The sequence below is a fragment of the Carettochelys insculpta genome, chromosome 12 (genome assembly GCF_033958435.1).
Source record: "Carettochelys insculpta isolate YL-2023 chromosome 12, ASM3395843v1, whole genome shotgun sequence".
Lineage (NCBI taxonomy): Eukaryota > Metazoa > Chordata > Testudines > Carettochelyidae > Carettochelys > Carettochelys insculpta.
Window position 1 is genome coordinate 96,637 of NC_134148.1, and position 25,162 is coordinate 121,798.

The window sequence follows — 25,162 nt, forward strand, 5'->3', positions numbered from 1 at the left end:
GATAAAATCAGGTGAGGACATAACGTGTTGTGCCATACAAGTAGAAGTTATCTTAAGCAGCTGCCTTTATAGGAAGAAGTGGTCATGCTTGAGTTGAAAGGTAGTTAGCCCCTCCAAGAGCTTCCATAGCTGTATTACTTGGGGCCTTGGGCAGAGACAACCATAACAGAGCACTCTGTGCACCAGTACTGCTGACCTTGGCAGCTCTCAGCCTTGGTTCTGGCCTTCAGGAGAGTTGTACGTTGCTCAGAGCCTTGAGGACGTCCGTTTGCTTGTTTGTGTTTTAAACGGGAGATTAGCAGCTAGAAATTGTTTCTCCATTTCAGTGGTGTGCCTGCCTTGCTGGCATGCATCATGCACTGCAGCCAATTAGCACCCAGTTAGACGGATTAGCCACTCTGGTCTCCGTGTACCAAAGAGGACCTAATATCGTAATCTCACCCAGACATACATGCTATCCTTAAGAGCATCTCTTACGAGAAATCCATGTAGATTTTACTAGGGATGAAATCAGGGCGTTATAAAGAAGATTCCCAAACCTTACAGAATTTAATACAGACTGCAAGCTTTTTAACAGGATTTCTAAACCATCTACTATGGGCAGTACAAAGTTCCCCGTTACACCCTGTAGGATGGTTACACAATCAACAAGAAAGGACCTTCTTGCAGGGGCAGGCAGCGCTTCATACCATTCTGAATGCAACAGACATGGCCCAAGAACATCCCTAATGAGTTCCCCTCTTGGCTGGGAAGTTACATCAGGCCAGTCTGTAGTCCACCTTGGCAATTTTGCTGGGGCCTGTAATTTCCTTTGGTCCTACATGCGCTACAAATGCTATGGAAGGAGATCATCAGAGTCTTGCAGTACTAATCTATGGTTAGGCTGCTCTATGAAAAAATTGACTTTGCTTGCAGGTGGTCTATGTGAAATCCCAGCCTGGAGTCTGGTGCCACCTGGGACTAGTCCTTATCTAATTACTTCCCTATCTGATGTAGTGTTGTTCATTTCAAGGAAATACAGCAGAGAAGCTCACCCCAGTTACCTTCCTTTCTTTGACTATTCCCTCTGCACATTTGTATCTCACTTTCTTACTCCAGCAGCCCCTACCTTTTCGCAGAATTTTGTTTTGTGGGAAATTTCAAAATTTTTGTATCACTTCTAAAGGATTTTTTTTCCTTTTGAAATTGTGGAATTCCCTGAGACACAAAAACTCCTGTTTAAATCAAATCCCTTCTTGATCAATTCTGCTGGATGCTCTGGCATTTGCTATTCTTTCCTGCAGAGGGCAGCATTTCATTGCAAATGCCAACATGGCCAGCCAGTCGTGCTGTCCGGTTCTCCGTTCTCCTGCCCTTCGCAGGTTGCTAGTATCCACTTGGGAGCCCCTGTGTATGACACACAGAGAATTAGCTGTTTATCCAAACCCGGTTAAAATCAATGGAAAGACCCTTGTAAACTTCAATGGCCTCTGCATCAAGCCTCAGTGGAAAATCCTGGTCCGCACTGCATCTCCACTACGATGGTGCCAATTCGTCTGTATCAGTGGAATGGAGCTTATTCCCATGGCTATCCTGCAAAGTTGGGGTGTATGGGGTGTTCAGGGAGGGGCAGCACCTCTGGTGTGGGGTCTTCTCGTGTCTCTTCAGGGGCAGTTCGTGCACCTTTGGTCCCCACCTGGCATCCAGCTCTCACCTGTGGCTCCAAGAAGCTGTAGCATGCAGCAGCCACACCTTGCTAAACCACTTCAACAGGCAGGCTAAACCAGGTGAGGGTAGCCGGCAAGTCTGAAACCTGAGATGAGATAGGGAATTGCCTATCCCAGCATGCAAAGTCGGCCCTGGCGGACTGGGTGGATGAGATCAACAGCAAGATCCAACAACAAGGAAGGTGGTTCTGCAATGCTCTGTGGAGAGCGAAGGGCATGACAAGGCACCAAAGACGGCATGGCCATCCACTGCAGCCTAGGAAGTCCCAGCCGTGATGACTTCATACCACTGGAACCAGGCTTCTGAGGTCGAGAGAGTGGAACTGCCCCATGCAACGGCTTTTCCACTTTAAACATTCTCCCGCACATGTTCTTTGCACATTCTCATCACTTCTGTCTACCTCAAAGTCCTGCGGCGATGGTGGAGGTGACCACTGGGAGTCGTAGCTCCAAACCTGCACATAGGCCGCCTGTGGACTTTGGTCACTTGACTCTGACCCTGGGACAAAAGAGGCGTTCGGCAGCATCCCAGGTGACTGAGCAGGCCTTTTTAGGAACAGCACTGCTCAGCCTCAAAATGAGGGAGGGGACTAGAAAAGGTGCCCCAAAAATTGCTTGTCCCAACCAAAATGGCCAGCATGCTGCAGCTGGCAGTTTTACACTTACAGCGGTCAAAAAACAGCGAAAAGACAGAAAAAAGCAGTCAAGTAGCACTTTAAAGACTAACAAAATAATTGATTAGGTGAGCTTTCGTGGGACAGACCCATTTCTTCAGACCATAGCCATACCAGAACCGACTCAATATTTAAGGCATAGCGAACCAAAAGCAGTAATCAAAGTTGACAAATCAGAAAAAAAAATGATCAAGGTGAGCAAATCAGAGAGCAGAGGGGTTGGGGGTGGGGGGGGTAGAGTCAAGAATTAGATTAAGCCAAGTATGCCAAAGAGCCCCTATAATGTCCCAGAAAAAAATTTGCATCCTGGTTCAAACCACGTCTTAATGTGTCGAATCTGAATACAAAAGAAAGTTCAGCAGCTTCTCTTTCTAAAGCAGATTGAAAATTCTTCTTCAATAAGATGCAAACTCTTAAGTCATTAACAGAATGGCCCACTCCATTAAAATGTAGACTAACTGGTTTGTGGATCAGGAATGTTTTAATGTCTGTTTTGTGCCCCTTAACTCCCACGAAAGCTCACCTAATAAATTATTTTGTTAGTCTTTAAAGTGCTACTTGACTGCTTTTCTGTTTTGATAGTATATAGACTAGCATAGCTCCCTCTCTGTTACTAGTGAAAAGAAAGCTGATATTTGCAGCCTCTTGGAACAGGGAGAATGCTATGAGGCCTGAGAGAAGAACGGCACTCATAGCAAGAGAACTGGCATGTTATAACATTGATATAGCCACCCTGAGCGAGACCAGACAGGCAGAGGAAGGATCCGTCTGCAAACCAAAAAGAAGTTACACCTTCTTCTGGAAAGACAGGCCAAAAAAATGAAGACAGAATCCATGGAGTGGGACTTGCCATCAAGATACCACTTCTGTACCAGCTTCCTGACCTACCAACTTGCATCAGCGAGTGCCTGATCAAGCTCTGCTTCCCCCTCAACACCTCTCACCAGGTTACAGTCATCAGCACTTATGCCCCCACACTGACTAGCAGCAACGAAGCAAAAGAAAGTTTCTATGAGGACCCTGACCATCTCGTGAAATCAACTCCTCCTAGTGACAAGCTTCTCCTGTTGGGTGACTTCAATGCCAGGGTCGGCAAGAACTGTAGGACCTGGAAAGGGGTGCTGGGGGCAACATGGTGTTGGTAACACGAATGCCAATGGCCTCCTCCTGCTGAGCTTGTGTGCAGAAAATGACCTGACAATTACCAACTCTCTCTTCAGGCAAGCCGATAAATACAAGACCACATGGATGCATCCAAGATCAACAGTGGCACCTGATTGACTATGTCATCAGTCACAGGAGGGACATTTGAGATATTAAGATCACCAGGGCCATGCAGGGAGCTGAGTGCTGGACTGATCACAGACTCGTCAGATCAGTCCTTATGCTGCACATCACACCACTGCAGAGCAAGAAGCTCAAGGTTGTCAGACTCTCCTTCAACATCGGGAAGCTGCAACATTCTGGTGATCATGAGAAATTCGCAGTCTGCCTTGAGAAGATTCGTTAACCTCATACTCCTGCTCCACAATGACATGACTGGCTTTGCTCTTTCAAATGGCGAGTCCTCAGATCCATCTGAAATATTCAATGGTGTGAAGCAAGGGTGCGTGCTGGCCCCAGTGTTATTCAACCTCTTTTTCACGTGCGTCCTCAGCCACGCAGTTAGGGACCCAGACCATGGAGTCTACATAAAATACAGACTTGATGGGTCACTTTTTGACCTTCATCATCTGCATGCTAAAACCAAGACGCTTGAGAGGCTCATCCTTGAAGCCCTTTTTGCTGATGACTGGGCACTTATGTCACACAAGGAATCTGATCTCCAGCTCATCGTCAACAAGTTTGCTGAAGCCACTCGCCTCTTTGGTGTGACCACCAGCCTAGGAAAGAGTGAGGTACTGCTGCCCTCCCCACTTCAATCTTTATTGAAGGAACAGAGTTAAAAACAGTAGAGGAGTTCAAGCACGCTGGCAGTGTGATAGCCAGCGATGGCTCCCTTGACAAAGAAATCAATGCCAGAATCTGCCAGGCCAGCCAGGCACTAGGACATCTGAGAGCGCGAGTGTTGAATCACCACAATATCTGACAGTCCACTAAACTGAAAGTGTACAAGGCTGTAGTCCTGACCAGTCTCCTGTATGGCTGTGAAACCTGGACCTCATACAGAAAACATATAAAACTGCTGGAGCACTTCCACACACGCAGCCTGAGGTCAATACTACACGTTCAATGGCAGGACAGAGTTACGAACCTGGAAGTCCTGGACAGAGCAGGAACCACGAGCATCGAAGACATGATTCTGACAGCCCAGCTTCGCTGGACAGGGCGTGTCATACGAATGGAGGAGTAAAGAATCCCTAAGCAACTCCTCTACAGTGAACTCTCTCAGGGCAAAAGGAATCAAGTCAGGCCTCTCAAGAGGCATAAAGACTGCATGAAGGCCAACATTGCTCATGCTGGTTTAAAACCAGATCAGCTAGAGCAGCATGCAAAAGACTGAACAGGCTGGGAGCTCTCATACGACACGCGTATGGCAACTCTGAAGAGCAGCGACGCGTACGCCTCATTGATGCTTGTGAGAGGAAGAAAGCAACAGCAGCAGTCACACCAACCGAGCCAGGACAATTCCCTTGCCCCCACTGTGAATGCCAATGCCGTTCAAAGCTTGGACTCCTCAGCCACATGCGAGTAAACAACCGATGAGCCTGTGCAAGCTCAAGATGTCATTGTCAGACACAACGGACTACCTGCATCCTGCGAAGCTATGGCAAGCTCCGCACATCATTTAGCCCTTCCTCGAACAGCCAGGCTTCCAGACCAGAGCACAGAATGATACACTACCACTGGATGAATGTGGGGTGGGGGTGGTTTGCAGCTCCCATGAGAACAACATGAAACACCCTTTGATTAAAGAATCCTAGGGCTGGATGGGACCCTAGGAGGTCACCTAACCCAGCCCCCTGCCAGAAGCAGGATCAACCCCAACTAAATCATCCCAGTCAGAATTTGGTCAAGCCGGGACTTAAAAACCTCTAGGGATGGAGATTCCACCACATGTCTCAGTAACGAATTCCAGTGCTTCACCACCCACCTGGTGAAATAGTTTTTCCGATTATCCAAACTATACCTCCCCCTCTGTAACTCCACACCATTGCTCCTCGTTCTGCCATCTGTCACTACTGAGACCAGCCTTTCTCCATCCTCTTTAGAGCTCCCCTTCAGGAAGTTGAAGGCTGCTCTCAAATTGCCCCTCACTCTTCCCTTCTGCCAACTAAAGTCCACGTCCCTCAGCCTCTCCTCACAGGTCATGTACTCCAGCCCCCCTAATAATTTTCATTGCCTTCCCCTGGACCTGCTCCCATGCATATAGGGGTTGGGGAGAGAGAAACTGGACACAATACTCCAGATGTGGCCTCACCATTGCTGAACAAAGGGGAATAATAACTTCTCTAGATCTGCTGGAAATGCTTCCCCTAATGCACCCCCAATTGCGACCAGGGCTCTTGCAAACAGGCCGACTGCTAACAGGCAGGAGTTTTGAGAGGGGGTTCTCCTGGTGAAGGAGGGGGCAATCTACAGCACCTTGAGGTAAGTGGCTGTCCAGAGTGTGTGGGTGTTTGTGTTTGGGGGTTCTGGGCTTGTGTTTGTCTGTTTGTTTGGAGTTTGGAGTGCTGAGCTGTTTGTTTGAAAGGCCATGTGCTCAGGCTGGCAGTTGGAAGTTGTGAGCCTTGATTAGGTTTGAAATCTAAACCTCTGTGCTGATTGGCTGAGCTGTAGCCAGAGGGAGGGACTATCAGGAAGGCCAGAGCCTTTTAAACCCTGCTGGCAAGCAACCAGGGCGCTTGCGACCAGGGCTCTTGCAAACAGGCCGACTGCTAACAGGCGGGAGTTTTGAGAGGGGAGTTTAGAGGGAGCTAGTTACTTCTAACGTCCTTAAATCTTTTATAGCATCCCCATCTGATACTTTTACTTAAGAACCCCATATAGAATTAAATTAAATCAGAGGAGGAAATGGAGGCAGAAGACCAGCAGCAGAGCGGGGGCTATCCTGTTTATTGTGTCGAGTGTAATATGTATGATTACCTACCCTGTGGGCGGGTGGCTTATGTGTGCACTCGATGCAAGGAGCTCCTGGTCCTCAGAGACTGAGTGCGGGCTTTGGAGACCAGGGTGGCTGAACTGGAGGAGCTAAGGGAGGCAGAGAGCTATGTTGATGAGGCTTTCCGGGATGTAGTAGGGCTGTCCCACCTCCAATCTGACAGCCCCGATGCTGTTAAGGAGGATAAAGGCTCAGGGAAGGAAAGCAGTCAATGGGGGCAGAGGGAAACCATCCCATAGTTGGGACCCTCCTTCCAGAGGGTGCTATGGTATCCTCTCACGCTGAGGATAACACTCCGGGGTGGGGGAACGCCAGTTGTTAGGAAGAGGCAGGTGTTAGTAGTGGGTGATTCGATCATTAGAAACATAGATAGTTGGGTTTGTGATGTCCGGGAGAACCGTATGGTGACTTGCCTGCCTGGCGCGAAGGTTGCGGATCTTTCAAGGCATCTAGAGAGACTTATATGCAGTAGTGGGGAGGAGCCGGTGGTCGTGGTACATGTAGGTACCAATGACATAGGGAAGGGTAGGAGAGATGTCCTGGACGCCAAATTTAGGTTGCTAGGAAGGAGACTGAAATCCAGGACCTCTATGGTGGCATTCTCAGAAATGCTTCCAGTTCCACGCACAGGGCCAGGTAGACAGGCAGAACTTCAGAGTCTCAATGCGTGGATGAGACGATGGTGTAGGGAAGAAGGGTTTACATTTATAAGGAACTGGGGACACGTTTGGAGTAGGGGGAGCCTATACAGGAAGGATGGGCTCCACCTAAACCAAGGTGGACCCAGGTTGCTGGCATTAAACATTAAAAAGGTTGTAGAGCAGTGTTTAAACTAAAAGATAGGGGAAAGCCGATTGGTGCGGAGAAGCACGTGGATCGGACAGAGACTTCTCTTAGGCGAGACTCCATTGATAGAGATTCTCTAGAATTCAGTCAGAAAGAGAAGAAGGGAGATGATAGAGTATGGGCCAGATCAGATGAGAAAAAAAATCACATGTAAAAGAATCCAGTACATCAGGGAAGGGCAGGCATATGAATAGTGGTAGTTTTTTAAAGTGCTTTTACACAAATGCTAGAAGTCTGTCTAATATGATGGGTGAATTAGAGTACCTCATATCAAAGGAGGAGATTGACATAATAGGCATCACGGAAACCTGGTGGAATAAGGACAATCAGTGGGACACTATCATACTCGGATATAAAATATATTGGAAGGACAGAATGGGTCGAGCGGGTGGCGGAGTGGTACTGTATGTGAAAGATAATATAGAATCAAATGAAATAAAAATCCTAAATGAATCAAAATGTTCCATAGAATCACTATGGATAGCAATTCCTTCCTCTGATGGGAATATAGCACTAGGGATATATTATCGACCACCTGACCAGGACAGTGATAGTGATGCTGAAATGCTAAGGGAGATTAGAAAGGCTATCAAAATAAAAAACTCAGTAATAATAGGGGATTTCAATTATCCCCATATTGACTGGGTACATGTCACCTCAGGAAGGGATTCAGAGGGAAAATTTCTTGATGCCTTAAATGACTGCTTCTTGGAGCAGCTGGTATAGGAACTCACAAGGGGAGAGGCAATTCTTGATTTAGTACTGAGTAGAACACAGGATCTGGTCCAAGAGGTAACTATTACAGGACTGCTTGGAAATAGTGACCATAACACAACAACATTTAATAATCCTGTGTTGGGAAGAACACTGCAACAGTCCAACACGCTGGTATTTAATTTCAAAAAGGGGAGTTACACAAAAATGAGGAGGTTAGTTAAGCAGAAATTAAAAGGTAGAGTAACTAGAGTAAAATCCCTGCAAGCTGCGTGGAAACTTTTCAAAGATACCGTATTAGAGGCCCAACTTAAATGTATACCCCAAATTAAAAAACACAGTAAGAGACCTAAAAAAGAGCCACCATGGCTTAACAACCATGTAAAAGAGGCAGTGAGAGACAAAAAGGCATCTTTTAAAAAGTAGAAGTCAAATCCTAGTGATCAAAATAGAAAGGAACATAAACACTGCCAAATTAAATGTCAAAATATAATAAGAAATGCCAAAAAAGACTTTGAGGAACAGTTAGCCATAAATTCAAATAAACAATAGTAAAATGTTTTTTTAAGTACATTAGAAGCAGGAAGCTTGCTTAAAAAACAGCGGGGGCCCTGGACAATAGAAACATAAAAGGAGCAATCAAGGAAGATAATGCCATTGCGGAAAAACTAAATGATTTCTTTGCTTCAGTCTTCATGGCTGAGGATGTTAGAGAGATTGCCAAATCTGAGCCGTCCTTTATGGGTGACATATCTGAGGAACTGTCCCAGATTGAAGTATCATTAGAGGAGGTTTTGGAACTAATTGATAGGCTAAACAGTCACAAGTCTCCGGGACCGGATGGTATTCACCCAAGGGTTCTGAAATAACTCAAATGTGAAATTGTGGAACTATTAACGGTGGTTTGTAACCTATCCTTTAAATCAGCTTCAGTACCCCAAGATTAGAAGACAGCTAATATAACACCAATATTTTAACCCTAGCAATTACAGACTGGTAAGTCTGACGTCAGTACCAGGCAAATTAGTAGAAACAATAGTAAAGAATAAAATTGTCAGACACGTAGAGGAACATGATTTGTTGAGCAAAAGTCAACATGATTTCTGTAAAGGGAAGTCGTGTCTTACTAATCTATTAGAGTTCCTTGAAGGGGTTAACAAGCATGCGGACAGGGGGGATCCAGTAGACATAGTATACTTAGATTTCCAGAAAGCCTTTGACAAAGTCCCTCACCAAAGGCTCTTATGTAAATTAGGTGGTCATGGGATAGGAGGAAAGATCCTTTCATGGATTGGGAGCTGGTTAAAAGACAGGAAACAAAGGGTAGGAATAAATGGTAAATTTTCACAATGGAAGGGGGTAACTAATGGCATTCCCCAATGGTCAGTCCTGGGACCAATCTTGTTCAACTGATTCATCAATGATCTAGAGAAAGGGGTAAACAGTGAGGTGGCAAAGTTTGCAGATGACACCAAACTGTTCAGGATAGTCAAAATCAAAGCAGTCTGTGAGGAACTTCAAAAAGATCTCAGCAAACTGAGTGATTGGGCAGCAAAACTGCAAATGAAATTTAATGTGGGTAAGTGTGAGGTAATGTATATTGGGAAAAATAACCGTAATTATACATATAATATGATGGGCGCAAATTTAGCTACAACAGATCAGGAAAGGGATCTTGGAATTATAGTGGATAGTTCTCTGAAAACATCCACGCAGCGTGCATCAGCAGTCAGTAAAGCAAATAGGATGTTAGGAATAATTAAAGAAGGGACAGAAAATAAGACAAAGAATATCTTACTTCCTTTATATAAAACTATGGTACGCCCACATCTTGAGTATTGCGTGCAGATGTGGTCTCCTCACCTCAAAAAAGATATATTGGTGTTAGAAAAGGTTCCGAAAAGGGCAACTAAAATGATTCAGGGTTTGGAACAGGTCCCATATAAGGAAAGTCTAGAGAGACTGGGACTTTTCAGTCTAGAAAAGAGGAGACTGAGGGGCGATACGATAGAGGTATATAAAATCATGAATGGTGGGGAGAAAGTATACAGAAAAGTTATTTACTTGTTCCCATAATATAAGAACTAGAGGACACCAAATGAAATTAATGGGTAGCAGGTTCAAAACTAATAAAAGAAAGTGTTTCTTCACACAGCGCACAGTCAACCTGTGGAACTCCTTACCAGAGGACGCTGTGAAGGCCAGGACTCTAACAGAGTTTAAAAAAGAGCTCGATAAATATTTGGAGGTCAGGTCCATAGATGGCTATTAGCAAGGGGAAGGTATGGTGCCCCTAGCCTTTTGTCGAAGGCGGGAGATGGATGGCAGGAAACCTTTGGTCTGACCCAGTATGGCTGTTCTTATGTTCAATATGCCGTTAGCCTTCTTGGCTACAAGGGCACACTGTTGACGCATATCCAGCCTCTCATCCACCATAATCCCCGGGTCCTTTTCTGCTACACTGCCACTTAGCCAATCGGCACCCAGCCTGTAACAATGGATTCTTCTGTCCCAAGTGCAGGACTCTGCGCTCATCCTTGTTGAACCTCTTCAGATTTCTTTCAGCCCAATCCTCCAATGTTTCTAGGTCACTCTGGACCCTATCCCTACCCTGCAATGTAGCTATCTGACCCCCTAGCTTAGTGTCATCTGCAAACTTGCTGAGGGTGCAACCCATCCCTCCATCCAGGTCATTAATAAAGATGTTGAACAATACTGTCCCTAGAACCAATCACTGGGGCACCGCACTTGAAACTGACTGATAACGAGACATTGAGCCATTTAGATCAATCATAGAATCACAGAATACTAGGACTGGAAGGGACCTCAAGAGGCCATCGAATCCAGCCCCCTGCCCCAATGGCAGGACCAAGTACTCTCTAAACCATCCCTGATAGACATCTATCTAACCTGTTCTTCAATATCTCCCGAGAAGGAGATTCCACAACCTCCCTTGGCAATTTATTCCAGTGTTTGACCACCCTGACAGTTAGGAACTTTTTCCTAATGCCCAACCTAAACCTCCCTTGCTGCAGTTTAAGTCCATTGCCTCTTGTTCTATCCTCAGAGGCCAAAAAGAACAAGTTTTCTCCCTCCTCCTTATGACACCCTTTTAGATACCTGAAAACCACTATCATGTTGCCCCTCAATCTTCTCCTCTCCAAACTAAACAAGCCCAATTCTTTCAGCTTTTCCTCATAGGTCACATTCTCTAGACCTTTAATCATTCTTGTCGCTCTTTTCTGGACCCTCTCTAATTTCTCCACATCTTTCTTGAACTGCGGTGCCCAGAACTGGACACTATACTCCAGCTGAGGTCTAACCAGTGCAGAGCAGAGTGGCAGAATGGCTTTTTGCGTCTTGTTCACAACACACCTGTTAATGCATCCCAGAATCATGTTTGCTCTTTTTGCAACAGCATCACACTGTTGACTCATATTTAGCTTGTGGTCCACTATAACCCCTAGATCCCTTTCTACTGCAGTCATTCCTAGACAGGCACTTCCCATTCTGTATGTGTGAAACTGATTGTTCCTTCCCAAGTGGAGCACTTTGCATTTGTCCTCATTAAACTTCATCCTGTTTACCTCAGACCATTTCTCCAGTTTATCCAGATCATTTTGAATTATGACCCTATCCTCCAAAGCAGTTGCAACCCCTCCCAGCTTGGTATCATCTGCAAACATAATAAGCGTACTTTCTATGCCAATATCTCAATTGTTTATGAACATATTGAACAGAACCAGTCCCAAAACAGACCCCTGCGGAACCCCACTTGTTATACTTTTCCAGAAGGACTGAGAACCATTAAGACCAACTCTCTGAGTACGGTTATCCAGCCGTTGTTCACCCACCTTATAGTAGTCTCATCTAAATTGTATTTACCTAGTTTTTTGATAAGAATATATCATGTGAGACTGTATTAAATGCTTTACTAAAGTCTAGGTATACCACATCTATCACTTCCCCCCTATCCACAAGGCTCGTTAACCTATCAAAGAAAGCTATCAGATTGGTTTGACATGATTTGTTCTTTACAAATCCATGCTGGCTGTTCCCTATCACCTTAGCACCTTCCAAATGCTTGCAGATGATTTCCTTAATTATCTGCTCCATTATCTTTCCTGGCACAGAAGTTAAGCTGACTGGCCTGTAGTTTCCTGGGTTATTCTTCTTCCCCTTTTTATAGCTGGGCACTATAGCTGCCCTTTTCCAGTCTTCTGGAATCTCTTCTGTCTCCCATGATTTTCCAAAGATGATAGATAAAGGCTCAGATACCTCCTCTAGCAGCTCCTTGAGTATTCTAGGAAGCATTTCATCAGGCCCTGGTGACTTGCAGACATAGAGAAGTTACTCACCATAGTAACGATGGTTCTTCGAGATGTGTCCCTGTGGATGCTCCACGATAGGTGTTGGGCTCGCCCCGGTGCCGCAGGTCGGATCTTTCCAGCAGTTTCTGCCGGACCGCGCACGTGCCGGTGCGCACTGCTCCCTTGTGCGCTCCCAGCCACGTGCGCGATCTGGTCCCCGCCAGTTCCTTGACCAACTGCCTCGGATGCTCCTGAAAAATACTAAACAGAGATCCGAAGCGGGAGGATGGGCAGGTGGTGGAGCACCCACGGGGACACATCTCGAAGAACCATCGTTGCTACAGTGAGTAACTTCTCTTTCTTCCTCGAGTGTCCCCGTGGGTGCTCCACGATAGGTGACTACCCAGCAGTAATCCAAGATAGGAAGTGGGTAATCGGTTTATGTGCAGCTTGTCCCCGAGAGGACCGCTGTCGAGAGACGGGTATCCTCTTGGAATACCCTGTGAAGGGCATAATGCTTGGCAAAGGTGTCATAGGATGACCAGGTCGCCGCTCTACAAATGTCTTTTAGCGCAATGCCCTTGAAAAAGGCTGTTGATGCCGCCACCGCCCTGGTAGAGTGAGCCCTAGGCGGGGCCAGCAAAGGAGTCTTTCTAAGTTTGTAGCACATTTTTTATGCAGGATACAATGTGCTTCGAGATTCTCTGCGAAGAGAGACCTTCTCCTTTTGATTTGGGAGCGAGAGAGACTAGGAGTCTATCCGTTTTCCAGAAGGACTTAGTCCTGTCTATATAGAAAGCCAGCACCCTCCTCACGTCCAGGAGGTGTAGGTGCACCTCTTTGTTGGAGTTATGAGGCTTTGGATAAAACAAGGGTAAAACTATAGGTTCGTTAATATGAAACTCTGAAGAAACTTTGGGAACAAAGGCTGGATGCAGCCGTAAGATTACCACCTCCTTGGAAAATACTGTGCAGGGTGGCGTTGCCATAACTGCCGCAAGCTCGCTCACCCTGCGAGCTGACGTGATTGCAAGATGGAAGGTCGTCTTTATCGTAAGGAGATGGAGCGAAACCATGGCTAAGGGTTCAAACGGTGGTCCCGTTAGCGCATTAAGCACCAGGTCCAAGCTCCACGAAGGTGGAAGCGGTTTCCGAGGGGGGTATAGATTTACCAGCCCTTTGAGAAACCTGGTAACCATGGGATGGGCAAACACCGTGTGCCCTTCCTCTTCATGTGTGAAAGCCAATATAGCGGCAAGGTGGACTTTCAACGAGGATAGGGAGAGTCCGCCTCTCTTGAGGTCCAGTAAATACTCTAGTATTACAGGTATAGGCACAACAAGGGTGGCTAATTGCTTGGTAGAACACCATGCAGTGAATTGAGTCCATTTTTGCTTATAGGTCTTCCTGGTGGAAGTCCTCCTGCTACTTTCTAGGACTTGTTGCACTCGCTCCGTACATGTGCTCTCTAGGGAGCTGAGCCATGGATTAACCATGCTTGCAGTCGCAGGCCTCGGGGGTGTGGATGCACTATGGACCCCTGGGCTTGCGTGAGCAGATCCGGCGCCACCAGGAGGGGCATCGGTGGATGGTCTGACATGCACAGGAGTAAGAGGAACCATTGCTGTCGATCCCACGTTGGGACTACTAGGATCATTCGGGCTTTCTCTCTCCTGGCTTTCTGCAAGACTTTGTGGATAAGCACTGTGGGAGGAAATGCGTAGAGCAGGGGGCCCCTCCACGAGATCGCGAATGCGTCCCCCGGGGACCCCCGTCCCAGTCCTGCCCTGGAGCAGTATTGTGGGCACTTCTTGTTGTGTTGAGTGCAAACAGGTCTATCTGGGGAAATCCCCATGCATGAAAAATTGGTCGGAGCAGATCGGAACGGATCTGCCACTCGTGTGTGAGTGCGAAGCGCCTGCTCAGCTGGTCTGCCTTCACATTGTGAGCGCCTGGTAAATACGAGGCTTCCAAGGTTATATTTTTGGCGATGCACCACTTCCACAATTGGACTGCTTCCGCACATAAGGCACGGGACCGAGCTCCTCCTTGCCGATTTATATAAAACATGGTGGAGGTATTGTCTGTACTGATCCCGACTACTTTGCCTTGTATATGGTCTCGAAAGTGTTTGCAGGCGTTGAACACTGCTCTGAGCTCCAGTATATTTATGTGCACTGACTGTTCCGTGGAGGACCACAGTCCTTGAGTCACCTTTTCGCCCATGTGTGCTCCCCACCCTATGTGGGAGGCGTCGGTAGTGAGAAAAACAGATATTTGTGGTTGGTGAAAGGCACCCCTGTTAGCAAGTTCTTGGGGTTCACCCACGATTGCAGGGATCTGTCCACCTCTGTCGTGGGCAACACCACCCTGTGGACGGTGTGTGCTGCCAGTTTGTAGACGCTCGCCAGCCAGTGCTGCATGCTGCGCATATGCAGTCGGGCGTTCTGTACCACAAACGTTGCTGCTGCCATGTGGCCCAGCAGCTGTAAGCACGTCAGAACCGGCACCGTAGGGCTGAAGGTGATGACTTGCACGAGGGAACCAATGGCGCGAAAGCGGGCATCTGGTAGATAAACACTTGCTGTGATGGAATTTATACGTGCCCCTATGAACTCTATGTCCTGTGTGGGGTCTATCTTTGATTTTGCCAGATTGATGACCAGGCCCAGCAAAGAGAACATGTCTGCTGTGACGTGTATCATGCGAAGTACCTCCTCCTTCGAGGCCCCTTTGAGTAGGCAGTCATCCAGATACTGGAATATAAACACCCCGTCTGTGCAAGTAGGCTGACACCACTGCCAAGGTCTTGGTGAAGACTCTGGGGGCCGAGGAGAGGCCGAACGGCAGAACCCTGTACTGAAAATGTTCTTTGCCTACCATAAACCGGAGAAAACGCCTGTGAGCTGGGTGAATAGTTATGTGGAAATACACGTCTTGTAAGTCGAGGGCTGCGAACCAATCTCCATCGTCCAGTGCCGTAAGTATAGAGGCGACTGTGATCATCCGAAAGCGTTGCTTGCGCAAGTACCGGTTGAGGCCTCGAAGATCTAGGATGGGCCTCCAGCCTCCTGTCTTTTTCTCTATGAGGAACTATCTTGAGTAGAACCCTTTCCCTCGGAGTTGCTCCGGCACTCTCTCCACTGCCCCTATAAGCATAAGATGGTCTACCTCCTGCTCGAGTCTCGCTTCGTGGGAGGTGTCCTTTAGGTGGGGTCTGGGTGGAGGTCGTGGCGGTGGGAGTGACTGGAAGGGAATCGCGTAACCCGTGGCTATGATCTCCAGTACCCATTTGTCTGTGGTGATCTTTTGCCACTGGTCGCAGAATGGTCGGAGGTGATGGTGGAATAGTAGCTTTGGATGACATTGCGCGATGGTAGTGATAGTGCAGCCCTCGATCTGTGTGTCAAACTTGTGGCCTTTGGCCCTGCCCCGAGGATGCACAGCTCTGTTGGGAACATCGCCTGGGAGTTCTGTACTGTTGGTGCTGTTGATGTCACCCTTGATCATAGCCCCTCTGGTACTGGGGACGCTGTGGTTGATACTGGTATCGTCTTTGTTGGGGGCAATACTTTTTCTTTCTGTATGGAGGGATGTAAATCCCCAAGGTCCTGAGAGTAGCTCTTGAGTCTTTACTGGAATGAAGGACCGAGTCGGTTGATTCAGCAAACAGTTTCTGCGTGTCAAAGGGGAGATCAACGATCTTCGCCTGCAGATCCCTTGGGATACCCGATGTCTGGAGCCAGGACTCTCTGCGCATGACCACTGCCGTAGCTGTTGAGCATGCTGCCGTATCCGCTACGTCTAGGACGATCTGAACTCCTGTCCTCGAGGCTGCATAGCCTTCCTGCATGATGGCCTTGAGCACCGGCTTCTTGTCCTCCGGAAGCAAGTCCATGAGGGAAGTCAGCCTGGAGTAGTTGTCGAAATTATGGTTCGCTAGATGCGCTGCGTAATTCGCCATTCTCAACAGTAGGGTAGAGGAGGCGTAGACTTTTCTGCCGAACAACTCTAGTTTCTTGGCATCTTTGTCCATTCCCCCTGTCTTGTACTGAGAAGTTTTCGACCTCTGTTGAGACGATTCCACCACCAGAGAATATGGTTGCGGGTGGCTGAACAGGAACTCCATGCCCTTCGCCGGGACGAAGTACTTATCCGCCCTCTTGTTTATAGGCGGAGTGGACGCAGGGGTCTGCCATATTGTGGTGGCGGACTCCATGATTGCTTCATCAAGCGGAATAGCTATTTTGGAAGAGGCCGGAGGTCTCAGGTTTTTAAGGAGCTTATGGTGTTTCTCCTGCACCTCTGCTGTTTGGAGGCCTTGCATGAAGGCCACCCTTTTAAACAGCTCTTGGAACTGTTTGAGATCGTCCAGAGGATGGATGTCCCCTGGGGCCGTGGCCTCGTCAGGGGAAGATAGTGAGGAACCGCTAGGGTAAGTCTCTCTGGACCCCTCTGGGTCCTGTTGACGGTGATACATCCTCTCACTAGATGCTTGCGAGGGAAAATCTCGGGGTTCCAGAATCAACTCCCCCTGAGATATCTGCGTTTTCGTCCCCGTCCGCGATTGCCCTCGGGGATATTGAACCGTCTGGGGGGGGATCTGTCCCTGGGAGTATGCCTATGGTGTCTATGCCCCGCATGATAGGGGCGACCATGGCAACATGGGCACTGTTCCGGAGATGGAGACCTGGACCACTCTGGAGGTGCATACCCCCTGCGTCTGGGGGAGCGAGATTGTCTGGGTGATTGAGATAATGGAGAGACTGATTTGTGGCAGCACTCCAGGGGTTCAAAGCCCAGGAAGGGCGATGGTGGTCCGAGCCATGGTGATGCTGGCTGTAGGAACGGGGATGGGGGCTCAGGGTATACTGGAGGTGACCCCTACCGCCTCGTTGGAGTCCGCAGCATAAGTGGAGGGCTTAGAGCGAGTAGCCCTGCAGCCCTGTCTGGAGAAGGGCTGCGGTGCCGGGTTTTCTGTGCTGCCTTTCCCCTCCCCTGTGGGGCTGGCTCCGCCCCTTTCCGCGTCAGGGATCTCGGCCCCGCTGTCTGCGCTGCGCTCAGCACACTCTGCTGCGGTGCCACGTGGGTGGTCTCCCCCGGTGCCTGCAGGCCGCGTGCCTGTGAGCTCTGCACCGCCACTTCCCCAGGGGTCGATGCCGCTAGCTGCGGTGCCGCCGGTTCCAGCACTTGCCTGGCCACCGCCCTGCCCACGGTGCGGGGCGGCTGTTTGATTATCGGAGGCTCAGCCTCTGCCACGTGCGTCTCCGCGCTGCTGCTGCTCAGCTGTGACTGCGGCTGGGGGCTATGCGCTCCACCCGTCCCGCTCGCTCTGGCTGCCTGCAGGGATCGGGTTGGTGAAAGCTTCCTCCGTTTTTGCGCTGATGGGGTTAGGGAAGCAGCTTTCCTTTTGTGGGCCCCTGCGGTCCCTCCTGCTGAGGCCGCTCCGGTGCGTCTGGCTGGAGGGCCTTGTCAAAGAGCAGCATTTTCAGCCGCATCTCTCTGTCCTTCCTTGCTCTGGCTGTGAGCTTTGCGCAGAAGGAGCATTTCTGGGTGACATGAGATTCCCCGAGACACCTAATGCACTGACTGTGCCCATCGGAGGCCGGCATCTCTTCGCGACATGACTCACACTTTTTGAATCCTGAAGAGGACATTGTGGTGAGTCTTTGAGTTGTTAATAGGGTACTTAGCACCTTCTCTGTGCCTGTTCTCCTCTCGGACTCAGCCTGCCGCGGCAGGAGGCCTAATGGCCTTACATTCCCAGGCCTCCGCTGCTCCGCTTGCTACTAAGGCTGTAAAACTTTACTTTTTACTCTCTTTTTTTTTTTTTTTTTGAAAACAATAACAAGCTAACTTAAGCTAAAAGACTGAAAAAGAAACTCTAAACACTTTAAAAACATTAAATACGCTAATTCTGGCCGTAGCCTGAGCGGATTCCATCTGCAGCCAATGGCGGTTAAAGAGGAACTGGCGGGGACCGGATCGCGCACATGGCCGGGAGCGCGCAAGGGAGTGGCGTGCACCGGCGCATGAGCGGTCCGGCAGAAACTGCTGGAAAGATCCGACCTGCGGCGCTGGGGCGAGCCCGACACCTATCGTGGAGCACCCATGGGGACACTCGAGGAAGAACTAATTTTCCTAAGTGATTTTTAACTTTTTTTTTTTTATTTCAACTTCTAACCCTACCCCTTTCCCACTAGCATTCACTATGTTGGGCATTCCTTCATCAGACTTCTCAGTGAAGACCGAAACAAAGAAGTCATTCAGCATCCCTGCCATTTCCAAGTTCCCTGTTGTTGTTCCTCCCTCCTCACTGAGCAATGGCCCTACCCTGTCCCTGGTTATCTTCTTGTTTCCAATGTATTTATAAAAAGCTTTCTTGTTTCCCTTTATGCCTGTACATAGTTTGAGCTCATTTAGTGCCTTAGCCTTTCTAATCTTGCTCCTGCATTCTTGTGTTGTTTGCCTATATTCATCCTTTGTAATTTTTCCTTGTTTCCATTTTTATATGATTCCTTTTTTATTTTGAGATCATGCAAGATCTCCTGGTTAAGCCAAGATGGTCTTTTGCCATATTTTCTATCTTTGCTACGCAGCGGGATAGCTGGCTTTTGGGCCTTTAATAATGTCCCTTTGAAAAACTGCCAACTCTCCTCAGCCGTTTTTCCTCTCAGTTTTGCTTCCCATGTGACCTTACCTACCAGCTCTCTGAGTGCATCAAAATCCACCCTCCTGAAATCCATTCTCTCTGTTTTGCTGTTTTCCCTTCTTCCCTTCCTTAGAGTTGTGAACTCTATGATTTCATGATCACTTTCACCCAAGCTGCCTTCCGCTTTCAAGTTCTCTACCAATTCCTCCCTATTTGTTAAAATCAAATCTAGAACAGCTTCCCCCGGTAGCTTTTTCAATCTCTTGGAATAAAAAATTGTCTCCAATGCAATCCAAGAACTTACAGGATAGTCTGTGCCCCACTGAATTAGTTTCCCAACATATATATCTCGATAGTTGAAGTCCCCTATCACCACCAAATCCGGGGCCCTGCATGACTTTGTTAGTTGTTTAAAAAAGGCATCATCCACCTCTTCCACCTGGGTAGGCAGCCTGTGGTAGACTCCCAGCAGGACATCACCCTTGTTTTTTATCCCTCTTAGTCTAACCCAGAGACTCTCAACACCTCCATCTCCTACGTCCATCTCCACCTCAGTCCAAGTGTGTACATTTTTAATATATAAGGCAACACCTCCCCCCCTTTCTTCCCTGTCTATCCTTCCTAAGCAGGTTGTACCCTTCAATACCAACATTCCAATCATGTGTATTATCCCACCAAGTTTCCATGATGCCAACGATGTCATAGTTGTATTTAGATATTTAGATCTAAAGGCTTGGTGAGCTAGGTGATTTGGGTAAGATCCAAGTATATATTGACCAGCAACTGGGGTGGACCCTTTGGGGCCTGGAAGAATCTGTGTGGTGTTGGGTGAAAAAGGCTGAAAAGCTTCTCACCTGAATTTGTGGGTTGGTGGTCTGGGTTAGTATAGTGGCTGGGAAGTCTGTGGGTTTGCTTGTGTGGGTTCTGGCTGGCCAACGGGCTGGCAGAAGTGCTGTGGTGGATGTTGGAGGAGGAAATCCCCCAGCCTGGGGCTGTAAGTAGCCTGGATTTTAAGCAAATGGACCCTGGATTGATTTCGTTAGCTGTGCCCAGAAACCCTGTCATATTAAACTAGTGAGCTGCATGTTGTCCTTTCTCACTCATTTTCCTTCCGGCCTCACAGCCCATCCTTTCTGTGTCTGGTGTCTCACATTTCCAGCCTGCTTTGTTCATTGCCCTCCCTGGCCCCTTAGCATCACTTGTCCTGCAGGAGTGAAAACAAACATCGCCATTTACTCACCTGATCCAGATGGAATTTGGTGACATCCTGGGTTCTGCAGAACAGAAAACAGAGGGTCATGGGTAGAAGCCTGGCAACCTACAAGCTCATCAGCACAAGAAATAACCAGTAAAGCTTCTTCCCATTGTTTCCCCTTGCCTGAGGGAGGAAGCAGGTAGTCTCAAGCCATTTGGGTTTCATCCAGTACTTTTTTTCTAGAAAAAGCGGTGCTGGAACTCAAGTCTGATGACTCCTCATGGGGCTAGGGTGTTCATTTTTAATGCAAATAATTCAAAATAGAGGTCTTAAAACACTTTTTTGGTGGACAGTGATCCAATGGAACTGTACGTCTCACACTGCCATGTAAAAACCGCCTAAAATATTTAATGACTATTTTAAGTTAAAGGGGGGAAAAAGGCAATGTCAGGCGGGTTGAATCTCTGCCCCAGCACCTCCTGCTAAGCTGTCTGGGAATCAGTTCCAGTGACCCTTGACCCAGGGCACCCTCTACTAGCAGCATCCCACCACTGTCGCTTCTAGTCCTTTCTCTGTCCGGACCCACACTGGTCTCAATCCATGATCCACCATGGGGCACCCTAGTATTATTGCCCTGCCCTTCTTTCAGGGGAAGCAGCAACCCACTGTCTTGTCATAAGCCTCAGGGGCCTGCTGCACTCCTCCGTCTAGCTCAGGGGAGGGTAATATTTTCTGATGAAGGGCCACAACAAGAATTTGGAAAGTGGTCAAGGGCTGCACCCTTCCATGATATTAATGGAGGAGGTGCAGGATCTGGGATGGAAGTTGTGTGCAGAAGGGATCTTTGGGTAAGGGATTGGGGTGCAGGGGTGTTTGGGGTCTGGGAGGCAGTTTGGGTGAAGGAAGTGGTTGTGACCTAGGGGAAGAGGAGGCTGTGATCTGGTGTAGGGGACTGTGGTGCAGCAGGGGGTGCAGAGGTTTCAGTTGTGACAGAGGACAGGAGGAGGTTGTGATCTGGAGCAGCTGACTGGCATGCAGGGTCTGGGAGGGGTATGGGTGCAGGAGAGTGGGCAGAGGATTTGGATTGCATGGAAAAGGGGGGCAGAGTAGGGGGCAGATGGTTGCAGGGAGGGCAGGTTTGGGGTGCTAGAGGTAAGCGCTGATCAGGAGATTTACCTGGGCAACTCCCAGCCAGCAGCCCTGCAGGTTTCCTCAGCAGGCTCCCTGACTGCCTGGCCATGGCAGAGGCCATGTGCTCTGTGAATAGCCATGAGCTGGAGGCGTAAACCACGGCTGGAGGCACCCAGCAATGTGCGAGCCACAGCTGGAGGCGCCCTTCAGCGCCAAAACAACAGGGAAAAAGGTGGCGGAACACTGTGCGTTCTGCCATAAAAAAAGCCCTGGATCAAAACACCACTTCAAATTGCCTGGGAGCCAGTACAGATCTTGGAGCGTAGGGTGGAATACCCCTACTCTGAGGCATTGCTAGTCTGGAAGTCAGCCAGGACCCCACAGCATTAATCCAGGGCCAGATCCAATACCTATCAGAGTCAAGGAGGTGGGGTGTGTGTGTGTGTGTGTGTGTGTGTGTGTGTGTGTGTCTTTCTGTTGACTTCAATGGATCGTGGAAGTTTGGAACTTACAAGGCCTGGGTGACTACAGAGACGTCCCTATGTCCTCACCAAAAGTAGACAGAAAAGCAATTCCTAGCCACCACTGCTATCTGAGCATCCAGATTCATCTCCAAATCACTATCCAGCACCAGGAGAAACAGGGTACTCCTCATCTTTGTGTACCATTACTTCTGGTGGCTTGCCACTGCTTCCAAGAATATTTCTGTGCTGTCAGGGTGAGGGCTCAACCAGCTTACCCATGCCCAAGAACTATGGAAACCTGTGCCAACTATGCTGAGCATAGAGGAGAACCAATGCTGGAGGCATGCTTTCAGAAGACAGATGGGCTAGAAACTGGCAGTGGGGGCAGGCAGGATGAAGGTGCTGTGTGAGGGGCACAGGAAGGTGGAATTAGGCCCTTTGCCTTGCAGAAAACGTTGGGTCCTTATATTTCACCTGGGTTTTCTCGCCACATACCCTCTAGAGCTTTCCCTTATCGTGAACAAACCTGACCAGCCAATGAGCTGGAGAAGGAGCAGGAGGGAGACTGGAGGTTGGAGGGGAAAGGGCTGAATAGGTGGTGGTGAGAGATGGTTCAGTTTTATCTGGCTGGGCCTGTGAGCAAGCTAGAAGGCTGGAAGTGCCCCACCAAACCAACCAAAGCCAAGTAAGCTGAGATATATGAGCCCAATGCTCTTCACACTTCCACAGTTGAGGCCAGGATACAATCTTGCTTGTGGCCCTAAGGAACTGAATCTGCTAGATACTTCCAGCCAGCCCTTGAGATGTGTCTGTACTAGGATGCCGCTGCTTGGTCTGGCCCATTTCAGCATGAGTGGTTATTTGCCTCGCTCTGTGAGACGTAGGACTGCAGGATGTATGCAGGGAGGGTTCACAGAAAAGGTTGCTCACCCCTGCCCTTGCTGTCACTGGCTCCTGTCAGCACTGTCATGCTCTTAGCAGACAGAGAAAGCTATTCACAGCAAGAAAATGCTGGGGGTTAGGAGCTTCTGCCAGGAGCAGGCTATTCCCTAGTGTCCCAACCCAGAGACAGGATACTGGGCTGCATGTACCTTGGTACTGGTTCAGTCAGTCAATCCCTTTGTTCCTAAAATGCCACTAGCAATGGATTATCTGGATCCCAACTGGATATAGAAGGAGAAAGCAGGGGCAGGAGGAAGCTAGAGAGGTGCTTAAGGACACCTTAAGAGCAGGGACATTACTCCCCATACCTATTGTGCATGTCCACGTCATCCACATCACCATCTGCTGGGGTAGCTGTCTTTTCATATAGGAGCATCTGCTTTTCTGGTAGGATCTCAGTGACAGCATCAGGGGGTGGAAGGGAGATGCCATTATCTTGGTGAAGCTGAAACAGGGAGTTTAGAAGGTCACCACGGCTAAAGCAAAGCTTTCAAAAAGTAGGGCTGGTGCCAGGCAGAACACCTCACCTGGTATACAATTATATACTTCTGGTAACTTCTGTGGATGTCCCTGGTCCCTAACATTGAGGCCAGCCTGATACCATATCAGAAACTCTCTTCTTCTCTATTTACTTAGGGCACTTATCTGAAGAGAAGCTCTGTGTTTCCTAATAATTTGCTTGGTCTGGCTGTTTGAGGCCCACTGACAGCAATTCCAGGCCCTGGAGCAGTGCTGCCTATACTGCTGGCATGTTCTCTCTTACTTTTTTCATCCATGTGAGCAATACATTTTGTTATGGTTTTATAGTACATGCACATGCACACTACTAGAAAGAACAAAAAGTAAAAAATTTAGATTATATGTATGCTTTAAAAAGTTACCATAGGGCAGGGGTGGCCAACCAGTTAGAGATGAAGATCCAGAATAGTGCTGGATGGAGTGCAAAGTGCCACATATTATATATTGATATATAGATATATAAAAAAGAAACAGATTGATATACAGATATATGAAAATAAATACATAATGCATGGCTCAATGTTCTCTGCCCCTCCTCCAGAGCCACCCTCCCATTCTAATTTCATACTGGCAACTCACCAGAGCCGCTGCTGGAGCCCCCACTGCTACCAGCAAGTGCTTATCCCAGCAAGTGATGGGGCGCATGCATGGAGCAGGCAGGTGATACTCCCAGTGTTCTGCTTTGAGGAGGAGCCACATTTAAAGGCTCAAAGAGCCACAGGTTAGCCATGCCTGCCATAGGGATAATATTTCAACCAGGACAAATTAGGCATTTTACAACTCATTAGTCAAAATTTGAACAATAGCATCAACACTGCCTCAGGAGAATCCTAAATATCTCTTGGGAGGACAGGGACATGAACTCTATCGTCCTGGAAGAGTCAAACATGATCAGCATTGAAGACATCATTCACCAACAAGTTCGCTGGACCAGTCACATGATTCAGATGTCTGATCAGCACCTCCCAAAACAGATTCTGCTTTTGTAGTTGAGGAACGAGGGAGGAGCATTAGGGGCCAGTGGAAGTGATACAAGGAATGCTGAAGGCACACATGGAAAAATGAAGCATCAGTGTCAACACTTGGGAGAACCTTGCCCAAGACCGTCCCCAGTGGACAGCAATCATCCGTGAGGGCATGGCACAGTTTGAGAGGTCCAGCACAGTGCAGATGAGGAGAGGCAGAAAAGAAGAAAAGAGCAGCAAAAACTGCCCTGTGCCCCTCCAACAGCCACCAACACCCGTCTGTTCTGTGATGAGACCTATGGCTCCAGAATCGGGCCAATCAGCCATCAATAGAGTCACAAATAGGGAGGTGACAAGAAGACATCCTACTTATTATCAAGTGACCTCCAAGAAGAGAAGAGGATTCCAAAGAACAAAATTTAAGAGAAATAAGAATTATGAATGAACAGACTAGTCAAAAGTCTAAAACAGTGCACTTGTAAAGAATACAACTGCAAAGAACATATGTGCATTGTAGCAAGTACCAGTGAGTAATAACTACAATAATACAAGTATGTGTTGGGAGGTGAGAGAGAGAGAGAGAGAGAGAGTGTGTGTGTGTGTGTGCACACGTGACAGACAGACAGGATGCTGTGTGCGCGAGTATGTGTGAAACAGACTGGAAAGTATGTGTGTAGGAGAAAGTGCATGATACAGAAACAGGACTGTGTGGCTGCGTCTACACGTGCCCCAAACTTCGAAATGGCCATGCAAATGGCCATTTCGAAGTTTACTAATAAAGCGCTGAAATGCATATTCAGCGCTTCATCAGCATGCAGGCGGCAGCAGCGCTTCGAAATTGACGCGCCTTGCCGCCGCGCGGCGCGTCCAGACGGGGCTCCTTTTCGAAAGCATGCCACCTACTTCGAAGTCCCCTTATTCCCGTGAGCTCATGGGAATAAG

General features: G+C 48.2%; 1 protein-coding gene across 1 annotated transcript in view; it reads right to left on the reverse strand.

The window, feature by feature from the left end:
- The window catches only part of CCDC33 (coiled-coil domain containing 33), a 305,981-nt gene that overhangs the window by 27,012 nt on the left and 253,807 nt on the right, over window positions 1–25,162 (reverse strand). The window contains 2 exon segments of the mRNA XM_075006670.1: window positions 20,245–20,278; window positions 23,045–23,181. Of these exon segments, the coding sequence (XP_074862771.1) occupies window positions 20,245–20,278; window positions 23,045–23,181 (171 nt within the window).